This window comes from Carassius gibelio, chromosome B12 (genome assembly GCF_023724105.1).
Source record: "Carassius gibelio isolate Cgi1373 ecotype wild population from Czech Republic chromosome B12, carGib1.2-hapl.c, whole genome shotgun sequence".
Lineage (NCBI taxonomy): Eukaryota > Metazoa > Chordata > Actinopteri > Cypriniformes > Cyprinidae > Carassius > Carassius gibelio.
In genome coordinates, this window is record NC_068407.1 from 1,172,729 (window position 1) to 1,195,884 (window position 23,156).

Sequence of the window (23,156 nt, forward strand, 5' to 3'; positions counted from 1 at the left end):
AGCAGTTTCTATAGTGATGTCATGCTTAAATAAATAAACAGTAAATAAAAATGTAAATATAATGGGAATGTGCGTGTGTGTGTAATATATATATATATATATATATATATATATATATATATATATATATATATATATATATAAACATAATTAAATGTTGTTTTAATAATTATTTTAACAATTTCTATACATATTAATTTAATTTTATTTACATTTACATTTAGTCATTTAGCAGATTTAGCAGTTTAGTCTAACACAGCACACGTAGCAAGTTTTTTAAAAATATTAAAAGTATATATTAATATTATGTGTGTGTGTGTGTGTTTGTATATATATATATATATGTTATTTTAATTTGATAATTTACTTGAAATATGTTTTCATTATAATAATACTATTTTTACACATGTTTTTCCAGTCCCTTCTGACTTTCTATTTTCCATGGTTCCCAGGAAAACATGCTGCCATTTACATACAATGCAAGTTAAAATGGGAAAGATGATAAAAAACAATAAAAGCAAGATGAAAGTCATCTATATGAATTGTGTGCCCCATTCCAAGTCTTCTGAAGTCATAAAAATAGCCTTGTATTGTCAGAAAATCTTGCAGAATCAATATAGGGCTACATCAAAACAGTTGAATATCTATTTCAGTTTATTATATAAATGTATAAACTTTATTTTCAAATTAAAGAGGAGAGCAACATTCACTCACACACACATCTCAGTATCACACACTTACATTCACGAGCATTCAGTGGAAGAAAGTCAAAGGTGAAGGATTTTGATTAAAATCACTGAATTATAAACAAAACGCACCCCATTTATCAGTGCATACAACTGTGAATATGATTATTATGTGTTTAGGTCATTAAACTGCATTTCCCACATATTCATTTCAGTTAAAAGTACTCATATCTACTGTGTGCTAGAGATTATACAGTGGTATTGTTGTTAGAAAATGTTATCTACAACTATAATAAAAAAAAGAAAGTCTTAATTTCTGTCTCCTACATTTGCTTTAATCTACACAAAAACTGTTTCAAATTCTAGCGAGCAGCCTATCTAGACAGCATTTGATGAAATCACTACCATCAAGACACTTTCGTTTAGCCAACATTTTAAAAGCAGCATCACACCTAACCATGGCTGAGAAAACAATCCCATGATGCATTGCAAACTGTATTGAAATCAGCAGTCTCCAGTGTGTTTCACACAGATTTGCAGTTTATCAAAATAGTTTCTTAAAGGGATAGTAACCCAAAAATGTTGTCGTGTTCTAGACCTGAATGAGTTTATTTTTTTCTGCTGAACACAAAATAAACTATTTTAAAGAATGTTGGTAACCAAACAGTTGACGGTAGCCATTGACTTACATAAAAAAAAATAAAAAAAATGCAATGGAAGTCAATGGCTACCGTCAGTTGTTTGGTTAACAACATTCTTTAAAATTGTTTATTTTGTGTTCAACAGCTGAAAGACATTCATACAGGTTTGGATCAACTTGAGGGTGAGTAAATGACAGAATTGTAATTTTTAGGTGTACTTTCCCTTTAAGAGACAGCAAAGGCAGCTCACTAAACCTTGAACCAAAGCTGAAGTGTGTCCTGCACAGATCGGGTGAAGTTTTCTGCATCTTTTTAGTGTTCATACAGATGCATATTAAGCCTGAGAGCTGATCTGGGGTCAGAGGTCATGTGTGATAAAAACAGCAGTGCTTTATTACCACTGATCTGACATCCGCACATACAACAACAATCCTTTCATTCAATAATGTCATTTAGCGAAGCGAACAGGAAGCACAGTCGTTAATGAAAAGAGGCTCTCTTTGCACAGCGTTGCTTTTTACAAAGTCAACACCATCCTTTGTACTTTCTTATTGCATTATCCTGGTCTATTCACGATTCATCTGTGCAAATTATTCTAAACGAACAAATATTTATCTCCATAATCCATCAATCTCTAAAAGCACTTTCTTTTCCAGCTCATGCAATTATTTGAGTCTCATCTAGCGTGTTTTTTCTTGTCAAATAACCTGTTTCTTTCATAAATATATCATATTCTGCAAGTAAAGCAGGTTGTGAGTCAAGTTTCACGTGGACTTTAATTCTAATGCCTTTATGCACCAGTTGAAAGTGTATAAAATCTGGACGTGGGTCATGTCCGTGTCCGTCTTCTCTCTTCATCCCGTCATCACTGGATTCCCACCAGTTCAGTGATGTGTGGTGTGAACACCATCAGCTCCTGATATCTGTGGAAGAACAGACTCAGACGAGAGATGTAAGCGTCCTCTTGATACGGCAGCTTCTTCTCCTTCAGATACTGAGACACGAGCGGCTTCACCTGACACAATCAACACATGCACATTCACATAAGGTCTATTTATCTGCCATATTGTCTTTATTGCTTGATTTATCCGTTTTAGTCTAGTTTGAATAATGTTGCTTGATTAGTTTAATAATTTCAGTGAAAGTATTGTTACTGTAAAATTACTGTAAATGTATTTGTGCTTGATTTTAATTGAATAAATTACTTATATATTACATATATATTACAATTTAATCTATTGAATTGTTTATTTGTATTGTATATATTTAGCTGGCATATCATCCTTACCCATTAATATTTTCTATTTTATATTTCATCTTGTTTCACTGAGATTAATTAAATAGAATTAGTATTAATTATTAATTAAATTATTCCCTTTTGTGAAGGCTGCATTTTAATTGATTTAAATATTAAGGTAATTTTTTAAAATATCCTGTTTATCATATTAATCAGTTTTAAAAATGTTTTAATTTAATTTACTATACTAAAGAATGTAATGTTTATTTGTAATATTTATTTATTTAAGTTATGTGAATAAATAATAATATAAATATAATGAATAAACTTGAATAATTAAAAATTATGATAAATATATATTATAAAATATTATAATTTCAATTAAGTTAAATTCAAATTCAAATTCAATTAATAATATATCATAATTTAATATAATTTTTTAACGATTCAATTAAAATGCAGAAAAATATGAAAATTATATAAAAATTATAAATTAATTTAATAACTAAAATGAATTCATGTAATGATTTAATTTAAAAGTTATTAGTAAAAAGTTGTATAAAAATAATTTTTACATTATTATATATTTGGAGGGGTGTGTGGTTGGAGTGCACACCTTCAGGCACATGTTGTCAGACAGGAAAGGGAAGAGGTGATGCTCCACGTGGCAGCTGATGAGGGAATGGCCGAAGGTCCAGTCCAGCAGCGGGTTTCGGGGAAGGTTCAGGACTCCGTGTGTCATCTGGTAGATGCGTTTGGGCCGGTTAGTGGCAGAAAACATTGGCAGGCCGATGTGCTGCGAAAGCAGAGACACAGAAACCAGCTCAAAAAAAAAAAACAAAAAAACAGCGTGTTTGATCTCTAAGTGGGGCTTAAACACATGAGAATAGCACAGACATGCATTTATCACCAGTGTCGGGGAAAGTAACATTTAAAATTAATGCATTACAATATTGCGTCACTCCCTTAAAAAGTAAAAGTAAAAAAAGTAACTCTGATATTTTCTTGTAAAATAAAAAGTAATGTGTTACTTTACTAGTTACTTGAAAAAAGTAATCTGATTACGTTACTCACGTTACTTGTAATGCTTTACCCCAACACTGTTTATCACACACACACCCACACACTGAGACACACACACACACACACACACACACACACACACATACTGTAAAACACTGCTGATATGAACCAGCAGCACAGCATTCACTCCTAAACAAAGATCTCAAACATCGTTGTGTGTCTCAGCTTTAAAACAGCAAAAATACCTCAAAGGATCAGCACAATGCAAAAGTACAATCTCCCTTTGCTGTGCCTGGGAAAATCATGGGTGAATTGTTCTCTGCCGTTTGACTTTTTTCTGTAGTTGAACCCTGTGAACCTCGTGAGCAGGAGAACAAAGCCATATTGAGCGGGTCTCGCGGGAAAGGATAGAGAGGCACACAAAGACAGGGATGGATTGAAGCAGACTTCAGCTGAATAGAATGGAAAGTTCACACTCAGAACGATTTCTCTTATGAGCCTGAGAGAGACGACAGAATAGTGTAGTGCTGAAGTGTTACTGTATGACCAGAGAGTTATGATGATAGTGGGTCTTGTGCTGTCTGGATAAAGCTCAAGGCCAGAATTATACTAGGCAAGACAAGGCAAGTTTATTTATACAGCACATTTCGCACACAATGGTAATTCAAAGCGCTTTACATAAAAGAAAGTAAAATAATAACAAAAATAAAAGCAATTTTAAAACTCTGAAAATGGTTTAAAAATTGACTTATTTAAAATGATTTTTAAACAATTAAAAATAGAAAATTATTTTACATAAAATACAGTAAATATGTAAAATACAGAAAAATACTGTGCAATCAGTTCGGACATCGCACAGTGCTCATTCAATAAATGCACAGCTAAAAAGATGCGTTTTGAGTCTAGATTTAAATGTGACTAGTGTTTTAGCACATCTGATCTCTTCTGGAAGCTGATTCCAACTGCGGGCAGCATAGAAACTAAAGGAGGACTCCCCTTGTTTTGTGTGAACCCTTGGTATTTCTAACTGACTCAATGCTAGTGATCTGAGTGCTCTGTTAGGTTTATATTCAGTGAACTTATCTGCAATATATTTCGGTCCTAGGTCATTTAGTGACTTATATACGAGTAAAAGTACTTTAAAATCAATCCTGGAAGCCAGTGTAAGGACCTGAGGACTGGTGTGATATGCTCAGATGTCCCTGAGCGGTGCTTGTTTTGGCTGCATGGTGTTATCAGTGTCCTTGTGGGATATATCAACCACATGATGACACGGACCCGGTGTGTGTGTGTTGAATGGATTGACACACTCTGCTGAAGGATGATAGAGGGAGACGTAGATACTGTCCTTGAGCACTCAAGCACCAAGTTTGTTTGGGTGGAGGCCATCCGGTTTAAACAGTTGTCTATGGCCCCAGAAAAGATAGTTGTTGATGAAATTCACACCTTTTAAATTACAAGATCTTTGTAGCCATGTGTTCAGCCCAAGCAACCGTGAAAACATAAATGGTATAAATGCTTATAATTTATATTTTGTGAGCATGCACAAACTGCTATATTTGATATTTTCTGAAGAAGTGTAAATAATGTAACTATTATTCACTTAACATGCAAAAACTAATATATTTGTATTTTTTGCACTTATTATATATTATTTAATAGCAATAATTGTTTTCTAAAGAGAAGTGATATAAATAGTTTGATATATTTACTGAGCATGTCAAAACAACTACAGCATGCACATTTTCCGAAGATAAGTAAATAATTTAATTAGGATTTTCTGAGCATGCAAAAACAACTATTTTTCATATTCTATTGAAGATAACTGGTGTAAATAATTGATACTCTGGTTGTATCTCAAACAGCTGTAGAAAGCATGGAAATCAATAATATTGATGCACCACCAAATATATAATAGTCATATAAAAAATGTAGCTTGCTGTCTTTTTGCATTTGATCTCACCTGAAATATGTTGACGTGTATGTACGGCAGGGAGAACATGGCTCTGCACAGAAGCATGACCAGCAGAGCGGAGCTGCACGACAGACCCGACACACACCTGAGCAGATAATACTGAGATATAAAGCCCAGACACACACACAGGACGGTGCGCAGGATCAGGAGCGGAGTCTGACCCTTCATCTGATCTGAAACACATGACAGAATATGCTGGAGGTTTCAAAAAGTTATTTATATCCTCAGAACATTTCTGATGTCTAAAGGAAAAGTACGGCACAAAATGATCACACATGGTTTATCTCTTTATCACATATTAACTGGTTAGGGTGCACTGAAACGCTGTGTCTGTAAGGGCTGAAAGGCCTCACTGATGGCGACGATGGGCGTGATGATGGGGACGGCCAGCGGCGCGATGAACAGATAGACGGATCGAGGCAGGAAGGGGATTTTCCAGGTGCTGGAGTCTCCCAAAGGGATCACATTAGTGTGAGCGTGATGCATCTTGACGTGAGCCTGAACGCCGGCCCGCGCTGAGAACGAGCCGCACACCTGAGAGACCGCAGAGATTCACATGATGCATGCAGAAGACTACAGAAGAGACCACAGCTCATCAAAATCTCTTCTCATTTAAGAGTTTTTGCAGCGTTTAAAACAGAAAAGATATGTAAATGAAGAATCATGCACCATTTCCAGATGACCATTTCTACCAGATGTAAGTACATAAGTGTCACTGATCAGGTAACTCTTTGTACAGATGGTCAAATATACCTGCTTCTACTGAAGCTCAAGATGCTTTTTGGAACATCTCAAATCATGCGAGATTTTAATTTAATGTGATGATTTAATAATTTAATTTTCGTAATTAAATTTAGATTAGGACATATTTAAATTGTAAATGTATCATTAATTTTAATCGTAAAATGTTTTACATATATTTGCAAAACGTGTATTTAAATACATAATACATATACACAGAAGACACACATATATATATTATGCAAACAAATTTTTTTATTTTGGATTTGATTAATCTCAATTAATCATTTGACATCAGTAATTTATATATTACTTCAAAAGTTACTTTTTTTGTATTAAGTAATTTTTACTTTTATTATAAAGTGCCATTTTAACTGATTATATAATTTAATTTCATTAAAATGATAAAATATTTTAAATAATAGTTACATTTTTAATACTTTAATTTACTGTTTTAATTAAATAATTAGCAAACATTTAAATATCTAAATTATGTAAATATTTAATATATTAAATAATTTAAAAAATAATAATAATTTACATTTTAAACTAAATATAGGTCAGTTGTTCTTGGTTCAAATGAAGCTCAAGATACTTTTTGGATCATTCTCCAGTGCTCGTGTCATTAAAAACTGAACATTTGATTCGGAAATCTGATTACATTCATATTGTTGTTCATGCTGCATATAAAACTATAAAATCGAATAATTTTTCGGCCCCACTGTATATACATGAGCACAGACTGATTCCATGGAATATGACCAACATTATAACTCTTTTACATTCTTGAGAGGATGGAAACTGTAAATTAATCTAAATCCTCTTAATCTATGAAGTTAATGCATGAAGAATTAATCGGAGAAATTCTTTCCATACTTTTGCATTTTTGTGTTGCAGAGAATTAGCTCCATGTGCAACACACTTCACTTACACACTGATGACCAAAAACACATGGAATTAAGGTGAAAATGGAAAAGCATGCCTTTTTCTTTGTTAATGATAGATTTTCCTATATTAACAATGTTTAATATTTTCACATGGGCAGCAAGTCTCACTTCGATGAAGAAGACGGCCCAGAAGTGTGTCCAAGCCGGAGACTCGCTGAGCGCGCCGTGACTGGCCAGGTGTGTGCCTTTAACAGTGATGACAGCGTGAGCCACGCCCATCATCAGAACACCTGACAGGAAGTACAGCGTCTGAGACGAACCCAACAACAGGAACCCTGCAGACACAAGAACAACATCACTGCAGCGGCGTGGAACGCGAATCAACACAAACATATGAGCACAAACAGATCACAGGGACATAATCAAAGCTTTGACACAAAAAGCTTGCATTATGTAACTTCTAACAGGTTTAAAAATGAGTTACTGAGAAAACACTGAAGTAGAAGTAAATTTCTCAATGAGTTACAAATAAATAGCAAGTAACAGAATTTTGAAGCAGAAGTTTTTTTTTCTTTTAAAACATGCTCTTATAGTTGGTTAAGGTTTCATTTACATAACAATTGTAATAAAAACGTAAACAACAATGTTGTCAAAACAAACACAACTAAAACCACTGTATTAAGCATGCCAGGCCAGTAGATGGCGATCTCACTTTTTTGCAAACCATTATGCAAACATGTAATATGCATTTTTTATCTACTGTACTTTTTTCTTAAGCCCCATGATGCTTTGCACAAACTATGGGAGTAACTTCACACTGTAACCTTTGTACACTGTAAACAATCAGCAAAAGGTTTGCTCTATGAGCGCAATAATATACAGTTTCAAAAACTGAGCACAATGAGGGGACATTATTTTACTCACCCTTTAACCATCGATCATTAAAAGGAAATTCAAAAGTGTAAAAGCATTAACAAATTACTTTCAACATACCATTAATAAATCCTGAAGAGCCTCCTTCTATCTTTAGCAATATTATGTGCATGTTAAATATCATTATATATGTCTTTTTATTGATTTCGTAACAATTACATTCTACAGCATCTGTGTGAAGACAAACCTGGAAAGATGCGTGAGGATTTGGAAGGAAAAATTTAAGTTTTTTATGCTTTATATCATAAATTAAACCACAAATGCACCATATATGTTGACTTTTTTCATTTACTTACAGTGGAACACAAAGGAAATATTATAATGATCAGGAGGTAAATAATGAAAAGAGCTATTAACGTTATTCTCCTGATTTCTGATAAGCAGTTAAAATAAGGATTATTGGTAGCGCAATCATGATTTGAAATGATTTGTTGCAGTCTTTTTGAGCAGAACTTCCCCAAAACCGTAAGTGTCTCCCATAATTTTAAATGCAGTAGGTTTATTAGGAATAAGGTGAATACACTGGACATATAATCTCTGGCAGTGAATACTCATAAATAATTTTGAATTCACATTTCATTTGGTATCTTTTTTAATTAAATTATGTATTATGATTGGTATGTTTGAAGAAATATTTGCTTTTAATTATTTAATCAAGCAATCGTTATATTTATTTTTATGTTTCTAGGCATTATTATTTAAAAAAGTATCATGTAGATCATGCATTATTATTTTTATTTTTTTTACTTTTTGGTGTCATATTTTATATTTGTTTTGGCAAAATCCAAAGACTGCCACTAAATAAAAAAAAAAAAATGATGCCGTTAATTAAATTATCATACAAGCCAAAACAACAAGAGATTGCATAATGTTAAAATATATGTTTCTTTCTTCTGTTTAAGAAAGATGGTAAGCAAACAGTGTCTACCCACTTTCTCCTTATTATGGAAGTCAATGGGGACCAGCAACTGATGGTCTTCATTCCTTTGCGTTCAGCAGAAGAAAGAAATTCATACAGGTTTGGGACAAGTGAGTAAATGAAGACTACCTGAACCTGAACTATCCCTTTAACCATCACCAAAGCTTAAAAGCTTATGATATAAAGAAGTTGTTCGGATTGAAAGTCAAAGAACGTTTGGCACGAATCTGAAGTTTTGTTTTCTGTGTCAGTGTTAAAGAAAATTTTAATCCAATAACCGGCTGGGACGGCACGTCTAAACTAGTCAACAATTAGATTTTAACGCACAGAATCCTAAATACTCCCTACTGATGACATTACACACCTTAACTCCTACAGGCCGTTGTAAACACAATGACATGTTGAAATGAAAACAACCACAGCTTAAAAACACACTCTGAATGTTCCCTAGACTCTGAGCAACTTAAATCAAAATGCAAGTATTTTTAGGCTACGCAAACAGTGGATACTTAAAATACTGTACCTCACATTTCTTTGTAATTATTTGTACATTTCTACAAATTATGAGTGAAAACTGTTTCAAAGTAAAGTGTGTTTTCAGATGTGAATGGGTGAATCTTCAATAAAAAAGGAAATTATATTTTGGGAAATTATGCATGCATGATATGCATCGTTGTGACATTTTCATTCAGTAAAATTCGAACTATTCTAATAGCTATATTTTACTTTTTAAATATTTTTGTAATTCATTTAATTATTCTCATTAAATCAGTAAATATATATAATTACTATACTATATATTTTTTAAATAATGCATAATTTGTTTATTTTATAATATTTTTTTTATTTTTTATTTTTGCTTGACAGTAATGAGAATTGAAAGTGGAAATGTGGCTATTTTTCATGGTTGTTCATTAGTTGTTATTTTGATTTCTTTTGTTTGTTTGGAGATTCTCCCACAGAGCCTGTGTGTCTAAAATATAAAGTTGTGAAAGTTTGTACCTGCTGGTAAACTGATGAAGGCTGCGGTGAGGATGCTGCAGTCTATTCCTCTCCTCTCCCACCAGCTGCTCTCTCTCACACTCTTCTGCACCAGGCGCGTGAGCTCCATCATCAGCGTCTCGCGCTCAGCGTCCGCCTGCGCTTCGTCCCGGGACGCGGTGTCTGTCCTCTTCTCTGGATTGCTCTGCATTCTTGCGCTGGAGCTCAGAAACGCATGGCTCACGCGCAAACCATCGTCCCGCAAGCGAAACAAGACACTGAGAGACTTTAGTGCTGACTGCGCTAGAAACTGATCTCTCTCTCTCTCTCTCTCTCTCTCTCTCTCTCTGTTTCTTTCTCGTTCCCACGGCGATGCTGTTGGCAGGAGTGTCCTCAATGCTGTAAGAGTCCTGCGTCATCCTATCACAAACACACACACACACACACACACACTTCCACACACGTTTTATGTGGACCCTCTATTATGTACAAACGGTTTATTATTCTATCATCCAAAAACTAAACCTACAGTCACAAGAAAAAATTCTGAATTTTAGATTTTCAAAAAACTTAATTTTGTATTTTTTTTTATACGCTTGTTTTCTCAAGGGGACCAAATAATGTCACACACACACACACACACACACACACACACACACAATGTGAATTTCAAAACCACTAAAATGTAAAACCGTTTTGCATTAACAACACATTTTTGTGAATGAATTCCACAAAAATTAATTTTGCACCCAACTGAACAATTTTACACAAAAATACATAAATCAAACACATTTCTGTATAAGACCATATATATATATATATATATATATATATATATATATATATATATAATAATAAAATGACATAATAATTGCAAAATTTACACAGGAATTCTGCAATTTCTGTAGACAAGTAATAATAAAAAAACATGTCAAACCACAAAATCAACAATTTATGCAAGGATAGTTCAATTCAGCAGAAGAAAAAAATGGAAAATTCATAAAATCATTTAACAAAAATCTAAAATCTAAAATTCAAGGGTTTAGGATACAATTGGCACATGCATTTTGTTGAAGAAACAAACAAAAAAAAAAAGCAAAATCATGCAACAATTTGTGTAGAAGTTTTTACGTAAAAATCTGTGCGTTTTGATCTTTCTTTTTCCTACAATGATGTTTTTGATCCACAGGCAGGTCCCATGAGGAGTCTTGTATCACAAGAACAACACAGTAAATCTCTCTCTCTCTCTCTCTCTCTCTCTCACACACACACACACACACTTCCTACAGCCACAGAAAATATTTATTCTCTCTAATCTACTGTCTCGCCCATGTATTCATTCTGTCTCTTTTAATCTACTTGGCAGAAGACAAAAGAAAGGTTGCAGCAAAAAAAAAAAAAAAAAAAAAAAGGCAGGAAGTACATTCCAATACTATACAATACACAGAATGCAGACTATTTAAAATAAAAAGAAACATCAAATACAGGCCAGTAATAATGACCAGTTTATTTAATCAACATAAAAAAAACTATCCACAATTTGTCACTGAAAACATTGGCATTTGGCTACCCTGAAAATGAGTCTTGGGTCATATTTTACCTTCAAATCAAAATTAAATATCCATTTTTTTTGTGTGAAATATGACATGAAATAGTCAGGGACATTCGTAAAATATAAAGACAATATTTTGAGTTTCATGCAAGACTACAAAAGAAAAGAGGGAAGAGCACAGAATGGAAAACAAAACAATGTGCTTTATGAAACAATACAAAACAAAAGTGACATAGGCAGAATAAATTTCTTATGAATAATTAAGAGTGAACTTATGAATGATTTACACAGAAATGTCTGTATTTAAAAAAAATTATACAATTTACAAAATAAAAATGTAAGTTTCATGTTTGACAATGACTTTACAAAATATTTACATAGAAATTAGTGAACAAATGAGGACCAATCTGAGCTAAGAGCCAGTAAAACACACAGAAGCATAAACTTGTATCCAGTAAGGTGCTGAACACACATACTGTCATGTAAGAAGGGCTAGCCGTGTGTAGTTGAATTGTCTGGAGATGGAGTGTGATGGATGGACAGATTAAATAACAAGCATTATATCAGCTTTCAGCATCAGCCTCTAAAACCTGCCGCACACCCATAAATGAGCAGACAGCAGAGGAACACGGCTCCAGAACAAACATCTCACCCACTGAGTGAGAAGCTTTGACCGCAGTCGATCAACAGAATCATACATCAGTAAAACTGTACAAACATCAGGTGGCCAATAAAGGGATTTCACACACCCAAACTCCAACCACCTCTCAGCTGGAGTCCGTTATTACAGCATACAATCATCAGAATCCCAAAGATGAAAACTGCTAATCACCCACATAACTTTTTATACAACTGAAATGTCTTTTGGCTGGACATTGATGCTGTCCAAAGCATATATACAACTAAACACAAAAATTAGACAATGCTTGCACTTACAGTAAGCGATGAGCTAAGTTTGGACACATCTGTCCTTAATGTATGATCTTACAGACTTTTGGATCTAAACGATTCTACTTACTTAATACATAAAATTAATAAAAAAGAGAATTAGAGTAATCTGGGAAACAGAAACGCTGATAGATTTTTGCTCCACTGATAAATATATCAATTATCAAGATGGGTCATCATGCAATAACAAAGGCTTTGTCAATTGGTCTGAATTGTTATAGTTGAAAATCATTGCAAAGCGTAAAATGCTAATTATCTCTGCAAATTTTAGTCCTAAAAGACTGCATCAATATGCAAGGCAATAATTCACAGGGTGTACCAGGAACCACGATATCTTTAATGAACCTCAATATGGTAAATAGCAGCTCAGATTAAAAATGTGTGTGCATGTGCATTCATAACAGCAACAATCAGCATATACTGTAGACTTAATTTTCCAAGTAGAACTTCTAGAGAGTGAGGTATACCATAGAAGAGCTGTATTTTCCCTCCCAACCACAAGGAGGCAGGCATTTCACTCACTCATGCACAGACACACACAATGGCTCTGCTCCAGATGCAGGTATATGAAGCATTTAAAGAATGTGAACTGCACTGTGAATCCTGTTCTACCACATTGTCAAGCATTTCAAAGCGAAACAGGATATTTTATTAGCAAAACAAACAAACAGGCTGGGACTTAATTTTGTCAATCTGGTATTGATGAGATGAGTGTTGCATTCCACAGTGCAGTCAAAATCAATGAGTGTTTAATGAAGCTATTTGGCTATGATTAATATTATTCAATCGCCTGCAGCAGAAAAGCAAAGTCATTCCACAGGAAAAGCAAGTTACTGTATGGTAGATTAGCGAACAGATTGTCTCTATCTAGATTGTAAAGTAGTTGTTGTTGTTGTAGTTGTTATCTTTAGCTATTGGGTTGGGTGGATTAAGGGATTTAAAATATGGTCATGCATCAGTATGTGCTTTATAAGTGCTATTAAATAGCCAGTATGTTAAGAATATGCATGCTAATAAGCAACTAGTTATTGAGTTATTGATTCTATATGAGAGAATTAACATGGGGGAGAAATGCATGGGAGACTTGTTCATGCCAAATCTCAGATACATATTTTATTTGTATTTTTATGTTTTTTGTGGCGTGTTGTGTTGCTTAAGAAGATACAGTTCAACTAGTTCAAGGATGCTACTTTAAAAACAACTGCTTATGCAGGCAACAAGAAAGTACACTAGATTTTGGAGCAGAGTTAATAACAGACATACACACTCTACAGTACAGTGTCCTGCATGCCATCAGCTTCGTCCAGAACACTGTTGCGTCTGCTGCATGCATCAAGTAGTTTTTTACGAGGTCCGAGTGGAATGTGGATGCTAATAAGGTCCTGCTCAGAGCACAACAGCAACGCTTCCAGGTCCATCTGCTCTCGATGGAAGATGGAGAGGAAGTCACTCAGTCCCTGAGATGCCAGGAACACTTCTAAAGGAGCCGAAGATGGCTGGAACTCGTCATCCTCCTCCTCCAAGCCCAGTTCTCCATCCTCCCACGGCAAATCCTACAGGATGTTGCCACATAAGAACAATCAATATAATTATCACAAAGCCCCTCTTCCAGATGTAGATGCAGTGCCTTCTCATAAACTGATTAGATCAACAGATTGACACTTACTGATTCAGATTACCACATTTCTATCATGACAACTCTCCGAAGATTTTAGCATGGTAATGGATATGAAATTGTTAATGCATTCGATATTACAGTAGTTGTAGATTACTGGTGCTCCAGGAAATTGCTACTGCCGATGCATACATCACTACGATGCTGTACACAAATAGCATATAAAATATCCTGTAGCAGATCTGTACAGGTGGAGCTGGGGAAGGTCAGGAACTCTGAAAGTGCACTGCAAAATGCTCAAGTGAATACGAATCAGCCATTTAAATCAAAAGCAGTGTAGTGCAGGGATGGACAACTACAGTCCTGGATTACCACCATTGTCCTGTAGAGTTCAGCTCTATCCCACATTAAACACAACTGCCTATAAATTTCCAGTAATCCTGAAGACTTTTTTTTTTTTTTGTTAAATTGGGGATGAAGCTAAACTCAGCAGGTCAGTTATACTCCGGGACCAGAGTTGCCTATCCTTTATGTGTTGCAAGTTCAAGACAAGAATCTAGTTCAGGGGTAGCCAACCCTTCTCCTTGAGGGCCATCCTGGAGAGTGTAGCCCCAACTCGAATTAAACACACCTGGAGACAAATGGAATTTGTTTGGTATCTGGTGATTCTTGTTTGTACCTGTAAGTTCTTCTCATGAAGACTCAATGAGCTGCCAATGCTGACTTCATCAAGACTAGGTGACTGGATCGGCAATCTTCCCCGTAAGCGGACATTTGGGACCTTTCCCACTGGTTCACTCCCTACTACACTGCCCTCATTCTCTCCCATTCGGAACAGCCCATCAGTCACATAATTCCGACGGAATACCATAGTACCGAGTCCTGGGCGGTTGAACAAAGAGTCTCTACCCGAGTCTGTACTTATTTCCGAGTATGCAGCCTCATACAGACCCGGATCACTGAGTGCCCTTGAAACAGTGTCTACCTCATCATCATCATCATCGTCTGACCTGACTTCCTGTTTACCAGAAAACATGTTGCGGATGTTAAGCCGAGGGCTGGACTGCTGGCGTCGGTCCACATATGTTCCCTGCTTCAAGAACATGACGTCATTGCCCAGCTGAAGACCAGAGAGCGAGCGAATGCTCCTTCGCCCATCTTCGGAAATCTTGAATGTTCCGTCGCCTTGCTTTTTCTTCTCAAGTCGCCGCTGAATCTTGGTCCTGCCTCTTGTTGTGGACTGAAGCGTTGCCTTTAAAAGGAAGTTCATAATGGTCATATTCTTTGTAATATTTCACACTGTATACAAACTTTGCCTCATACACATTTAGGCACGCGATTGAAGACTGACTACTCTTAGTGAACTAGCATGCACTGATGTCCACAGATGCATTATGCTACTCTAATTAAGAAGTATGGTCTTCATTTAACAAATGCTTTCTAAAGCAATATCCCAGGCTTTAAACAAGAAAATAATGGTGATAAATCACGTGGGGACTGAATCAGCAACTGCTACAATTTACTGCTAAGTGTTTAACAGAGTTCAAGTATATGGACACCTTCTTCTAAATTACAGGTTTGCATATTTTAGCTACACCTTTTATTAATGAGCATAAAGTTAAGTCATGCAATCACCATAGGCAATCATTTTTACTAAGATAGGACACTTTTCCATTGCACTACGATGATGCCCATGTGCAAAAAGGTCAATAAAGAAAACCTCCCGTCTTAACCCAAATGAACACCTTTGGGATACATTGAAAATGCAGAGTCTTATTGGAAACATGCTAACTCTTAATCGTGGTTGTCCAGTCCTGGAGGGCCAATGTCCTTCAACCTACCCAAACACACTAGCCTAGAAGTTTCTAGTGATCTTGAATTTCTAGAGCTTGATTAGCCGGTTTCTAGTGTTTGATTAAGACTTGAGGCCCTCCAGGAAAAGGTTTTGAAACAAGGCTTTATAAGTTGCTCATCTATATTGACCTAATGATTAAGTCCAAGAATTAAAGCTTTTATGATGAGTTTTTCTGGTTCTATGACTTTTTAGGTACAGTACCTGTGAGTATGTCATGTTGGAGTCGAGGGTGTTGAACTGAGGGATCCTTCGACTCAGGGTGCTGCTGAAACTGCTGTAACTCATTGTATCCGACGTGTCCATTGCAGCACTCTCTCTCAAGAAACGCTTCTCCATGCGTTCGTGATGCTTGTGCTGAAGCTTTTTACAGTTCTTAATGCGTTTCTCTGCATTACGGAAGGCGCGGTCCTTCAGTTTGCTCACCAGTTTGGGATTGATGGTAGTCTGCTTGGCGGCGATAGTGTCCAGATATCGCACACAGTCCATCCGGCTCCTAGAGGCCGCCGTGTCCAGTGGCGTGTGGTAGTCATTGTCCAAGCACCACACATTGGCACCAAATGACACCAGAAAGGACAGACAGTTGAGATGGCCATTAGCTGCTGCCAGGTGAAGAGGAGTGTTTCCCCAAATATCACATTTATCGGGATCTCCTCTGTGGACCAACAAAGGAACAGCAGATCGTTTACATTTAACTCTATAGTTTACATAGTTTATGGGTTTGTGAGTGACTGATACTAGTAATGATTTTTAGAGAGCAGGGTGACTGATGGCCAATATAAAATACAATTTAATGATAAATACAAAATATTTATGCACAATGGTTATCTGATGATCTCAAGATGGCCAAATATTGTCTGATTAATTGGCCAACCCAATAAACTAATATATATAGGGGGTGTGAATACATTTGTATGTGCACGTGTGCGTGTCGGTGCATGAGTGGATGCCTTCACATTCGGTTATGTGACAAGGTGTTGATCTGAAAACGTAACATGATGCTTTGGAGCTCCACTTACCCACTGTAACACACATGTACACACACACTATGCACACTGCCTTCGTGACTCACCTCTCAAAGTCATTAAAAACTGTGCACCATGTAATGCATTCATCATCTGCATTGAAAGAGACCTGCAGTATTCATTACCAAACGTACTTTGCATACAATTGATTGTTTGTGCTTCATTCATTAGGCACCATGTTGATAATTTAGTACATAACCCTGTTTATTGTATGTTAGTATCACATGGAAGGCATGTTAACCAGTAATCATGGTGTTAAGATCATGTATGCTTTTAATGACCCGTCAACAAACTGAACTTTAGTTAAGACAAATGCATTTAAAACATGCTGTATATATACTCTGCATATTTAATAAGATGTCTGCCCTCACTAAAGTCCATAATCCAGTATAACCTCGGTGCTTAATAGGTATGAATGGCAACCACCCATTAGCAAGGACCAGCAGAAATTATGTGAGGTTTTATGGGACAATGTAGGGTAACAAAATTAAAATACTACAGAAAGCAAAACGTGAAAGCATGAGGTTTATAATGGTGCTGACATTCATGTTAGCAAAATGCCAACAGCCAAGGAAACACGCAGGCGGAAGAGGAATTGCCCTAATTCATTATGTTGACCTTTCACTGTCAACATTAACATCTTTCTCTCTGTCTGGCCATGTGTAAAATCCCTCTCCATGAATGTGCATGTGGCCCTGAAGTGTCTTTAAAAAGCATTGTTTTAGCAATTTTCATTCTTGGATGGCGCTACATACCTCTCCTCTCCAGCCATCGGACTCCATTAATAAATCTAATGCCCATGTTTCATAATCCATAACCAACTCCTGATGGATAAAATCAAGCAGCTGCCATTCATTTTTCTTGCTAAATGTTTTGTTTTACTCAGAAAATGGATAATTTTTTTTTTTAAATGTGTCAAGTTAAACATGATTTACCAAAGTAAAAATCAGTTCCATAGAATGATGTGAAAATATAAGGAAAGGCAAAAACATTGTCAATTCCATGGGATCAATCCATGACATATAAATGAAAATCAAAGTGATTCTCTGTCCTAGACACATACTTTGTGAAATGCTGAGTTGTTATAACTCAAACCGCAGTAGTCTCTCTTTGTGAACGTGTTTTCAGTAACAGATCTGGTTCATTTGGGGGTCTGGAGGGACTGATGCAGAACACTAATTAGAGAACAGTGATGGTGTTCACAAAGCAGAACAATTAGCTTCTGTTATTAACCTGGTCACGAGATAAGAGCCAGGTTATTTAGATCTAATTACCTAATGAAAATTAAACACCACTGCTCTCTCGTAAAGCCAGTTATAAAAAGGAATAGAAAACTGTGCAAATATTAATTCCATCATGTTTCAAACCTACAAGATCATATTTTCAATGGAGCACAGATGGATATGTTTTTGAAGGAACTTGATGCAGCTTGTTCTTTATAAAAAAAAAAAAAAGAAAAACTGCATATGGTTTTGGAAAAACATGAGTGTGCAAAAAAAAAAAAGAAAAAAAAAGAGAAAATTGTTCCAGCTAGTTTGAGCTGAATGCTTCAGATATCTGTGGCATAACAGATTATTACAGTATTTATCTGCAACCCTCCTGCATGCAGAGTTCTTAATTTATAATTGAATATAGACGTAGTACTTTTAAGCAGTTATAACAGAAGTGACTCTCAAAAGAAAACTATCATCGTTCTCTCATGTGACCTTTATTTTAACTAGCCCAGTAGGACAGTAAATATGCAAATAAAACAGTCCAGATATCCATCCGAGAGAGCGGCTGGGTGGAGGGCTGAATTATCTCAGTGCAGATGTGATCTGATACAGGAGAACACAGAACTGCCATCCTGTTAATGAAACTGCATATGCCAAGACATAACCAGACCTGAGAGCATCATATATTATATTAATTGTTTTAAAAATGGAGAAACTCTTGACATGCTTCAAGTAGAACAAAATAGAAAAGGTGTTTTACAGACTAATGCAATAAAGAAGTACATATGGACATATGAAGTGTGCAGTATATGCATCACAAATCTTCTCTGAAAAATACTTCAATGCTGAGGTCTCAGAGACCCCATGCATTAAAATCCAGAATGAAAGAAATTTTCACATACTAAGATTTTCAGATGGTACATTGTCGGCAAAATAATACTGTGTTTTTGGAGGAGTCAGTCAGACCCAACACAAGCTTTACAGATGTTACTACACAAGATATTTTTTAATTGAACATTGCTAGAATCTCAATAACAACTGTCTTCTGGAATTTGACTTCGCAAATATGTGTCCCTGGGGCACAAAAACAGTCATAATAAGTAGCACAGGTATGTTTGTAGCAATAGCCAACAATGCACTGTATGGGTCAAAACTATCAATCTTTCTTTTATTTCTTTTGAATTTTTTTCCTGTAAATATATCAGAACTTAATGTTTTATTAGTAATATGCATTGCTAAGAACTTCAATTGAACAGCTTTAAAGGCGATTTTCTCAATGTTTTTTTTTTTTTTGCACCCTCAGATTCCAGATTTTAAAATAGTTGCATCTCAGACACATATTGCCCTATCCTAACAAACCATACATCAATGGAAATCTTATATATTCAGCTTTCATATAATGTATTAATTTAAAAACCTGACCCTTATGATGAAAAATGTAATAAATTATATTATTTTCACGAGTCATTTGGTTTAGAAAATTAATGCATGAATAATTATTTTATATATATATATATATAGCTCATGAATAATGAATGCATCACTCACCCTCGCGCCACCAGCAGTCTGAGCGCGTCCAGGTTGCCGTGGTGCGCGGCCCAGAGCGTCGGCGTCATCCCATCCTCATCCGGCGCGTTCAGATCTTTGCGCGTCGCGTCTTTCAGCAGGTGCAGGTGACCGTCTCGAGCCGCCCGGTGGTATTTGTCGTTCATGGCGGCGGTGGCGGCTAAGCCCTCTTATCCCGGCTCACGGACGCTCATTTGGCGTGATTTCACGTGCGCTCCTGGCGTCTCCACTCGAGGGACTGCAAGCACGCTCACGCGGTTGCTATGGGAGGAGCCCCATACTGACCACGCCCACTTTCGGTCAGCGCACACCTGACAGATGAGAACTCGGTGACACATTCAGGTAAAATCACACTCTGTTACAAGTACATTATTATAATCATAACATTGATGCAGGGTTTGATGTAATGATTTGACTTGAATGGCAATTATATTTAGAAAAAAAAAAAAAAAAACGATTAAAGCATTGTAAATGGCTAGTTATATGTTGCAGTGTTGAAGATACTGTAGGTACTTCCTGTATTTCTTCAATAAAATCAATATAAATATAAAATAGATTATTTATATTTTATCCAGCCTTTAAACTTCTATTATTCTCATTTGAGGTGTCTTACTTTCTCCTCCCTGTAGCTGAGAAACTGAATACACAAACATTAAACTAATCCAGTCTAAACATAGCCAAACCCTTTTGTGACCTCAGCATAACCTCATCCCAGCACATCTGATCAAATACTCGGCTGTTAGTCATGGGAAGCCTGGACATGTCATTCTCACTTCTAAGACTATTAAAGGTCTATTGAAAGTGCATGCTATTCTAACTTAATTAATTTAATGTTATAAATTTTGTAATTTGAGGATGACTCACTTATTTCTCCATTTACTCTGTTCTAAGCGCAAGCATAACTAGAAACACTTTTCATAATTTAATCAATGTATGATACATTAAACAAATTACGTAAATATCCTGTTTTATTCAGAGATAAAATATTGCCTATTCAGATTATGCAGCACTTCATGTTGATTTTAACAGGCTTCTGACATATATTGCCATTATTTTGGATACAAAAAAGTAGACAAAATGGCATTCAGGAGTTTTTGTAGCATTTCTATACACCCTCCACACAGAACACTATTACTATATATAAATCAACACACTCATCTCACTGCTCACGAGGTCAGAGACCTGAGGGTCATGTGTCCATCCTCACGGATTTGGATTGGGAAGAAAATGAAGCATAATGTATCAGAAACAACACAAGTACAGGGTTCAAAACCACACCCAAAGTCCAAGATTAAAATTAAAATGAAATTAAAACATGTTAAACAGAAATCTGTTAAAACCAACATGACAGAATGTTGCATGATTTCTAATGATCCAACATTAAACTGGATATTTTATGAAAAAGAAAACGAATATTAACTACCGTAACAGTGGGCAATACATTTGTTATAGTATTTATTAATCTTTGTTAACAAGTAAATAAAAGCAATTATTAATTGATAGCTAAGGTCCACTAAATAATCTTACCAGATATAATGTTTTCTGATTGACTTACTGTATTTGTAAATGGTGAAATTAACATCAACTAAGATTAATAAATGCTTCAGAAATAGAATTATCAGATTATTTGTTTATGTTAGTTAACACAGTTAATGAAACTAATGTTAACAAATGGGATGTTTATGTAAAGTGTTCCTGATTAACTCTTTCAGTGTGTGAATGATGTTGTATGTGTGTGTCTCACTTGTCAATGCAGATTTTCTCCACCTGAGGCAGCAGAACCTGCAGGAGTCTCATTATAGTCTGCAGAGGGAGTTTACTCTTCCAGGAGAGGACCTGAAAGAGAGCATGCAAAGATTAGATGCTTTTTTTCTGAAAAAAATAAAAATAAATAAATAAAGAAAGAAATCCTCACAAATATTGTAGTGTTTATAAGGTCCTCACAAACTTTAGTTTAAAATTGAAGGGTTTTATGACTGACTCAGTCTGGAGTAGGAGTCCAGTCCAATGAAGACGACACGTGTTTCGGACTTCCATCACAATCCTCTATTTCAGACTTCTACGGAATTAAATTTTTTTTTTTTTTTTTTTTTTTTTTTTTTACTGATATGGACAGAACAAAGTAAGACAGATTAAATGTCAGGGTCATCAGTGATACATTACCTGCTCATCCTCACCTATGACGTGTGTCTCAGAGCTGTGATCTGATTGGCTGAGGGTCGAGTCACTCTGCTGCAGTAACTGTGTCGCTCCATCATCAGAAACTTGTGATGTTTCTGTTAGTTTATCAATGCCTATAACATAAACCAACAATTTATGTATTTTTAATGCAATATGTTTTTAACGTCAGCAGCAAGGCCATTTTTATGGCGAGAACACCGTGTGTCAATTAAACACTGACAAAATCTACAAGAAAATATAAAATCCATTAAGGTGATACTTTCAAATAATACATCAGTTAAGCATCTCAGAATAAAAACATTTGTAGAGAATTTTAATAAGCCGACAAACTGAGTGTTACATTTAAAATTCCGCAACAATTTGTTTGCATGCAAAGTTGGAAATAATTAAAAATCAGAATATTGCGTATTTCCAAATAAAACCATTTCCAGCCCATGTGTTCAAGAGCATAAAATCACGACTTCCTGGAAAACGACTACGTTCGTAATGACTAAAACTGGGGAAGCTGTGACTGTTTTTCTAAAAAAACACTGTTCCTCAAAATGTGCAGATGGAATACTGTAACAAACACTGTAATGCTGTCTTGTGTTTGGAAAAGCAATCATGTGACAGTTCTGGGAAGGTAATTATAGCAAATAATTTTGATGACAAACATTTAAGAATGACTAAAACAATATTAGAGATGTTTAGTTCAGGTATGATATGTTAAAGTCACAAGTTTTTTTGTTGCATCTCAAATAATTTATTCAGTAAATGCATTTTCACTGTAGTTTATGCAAATATTTTCTTTTGGATAAAGAAATCATCCGCCTCGATTGCATGCATATGTTTTATATTTAGTGCATATTTGATGATTTTATGCACTTAATACATTTCAATCCAGCCTTTTTAGCACGTCTCAAAACTTGCATTAACATGTAGATGCAAACAGCTACTGGACTGTATAATAGTCAACATACTGAGATGGAATGGTGCAAGTGTGTATGCTGAAGTGGGTTACGTACGTCAAGGAAAAAAGAAAACCTGGTGATGGTAAACAAGTGAGAAGAACAGGAACCACGCTGTTGAGAAAACCTCCAGCAGGTGTAGTAGTTTGTCAGCTGCTACCATAGACATACTTTTCAGGAAAGAAGACACTGAAAAAACATCAGAACTGATTCATCAGTAAGTGAAAACAATC

General features: G+C 35.5%; 2 protein-coding genes across 2 annotated transcripts; both read right to left on the minus strand.

Moving 5' to 3' along the window:
• Nucleotides 1-636: 636 nt before the first annotated feature.
• On the minus strand, nt 637-10,401 carry LOC127968819 (fatty acid desaturase 6-like). The gene is made up of 6 exons (XM_052570180.1): nt 10,045-10,401; nt 7,359-7,525; nt 5,916-6,096; nt 5,551-5,735; nt 3,181-3,360; nt 637-2,342 (listed from the first exon to the last, which is right to left on the minus strand). Exons 1-6 carry the CDS (start codon nt 10,232-10,234, stop codon nt 2,193-2,195), a joined length of 1,053 nt encoding a protein of 350 aa, XP_052426140.1. The 5' UTR covers nt 10,235-10,401; the 3' UTR covers nt 637-2,192.
• Nucleotides 10,402-13,607: 3,206 nt separating this feature from the next.
• LOC127968812 (pre-mRNA splicing regulator USH1G) lies at nt 13,608-20,095 on the minus strand. Its single transcript, XM_052570170.1, has 4 exons — nt 19,778-20,095; nt 16,195-16,645; nt 14,818-15,390; nt 13,608-14,076 (listed from the first exon to the last, which is right to left on the minus strand). The coding sequence occupies exons 1-4, from the start codon at nt 19,939-19,941 to the stop codon at nt 13,792-13,794; spliced, it is 1,473 nt and encodes a 490-aa protein (XP_052426130.1). The 5' UTR covers nt 19,942-20,095; the 3' UTR covers nt 13,608-13,791.
• Between the last annotated feature and the right edge of the window lie 3,061 nt (nt 20,096-23,156).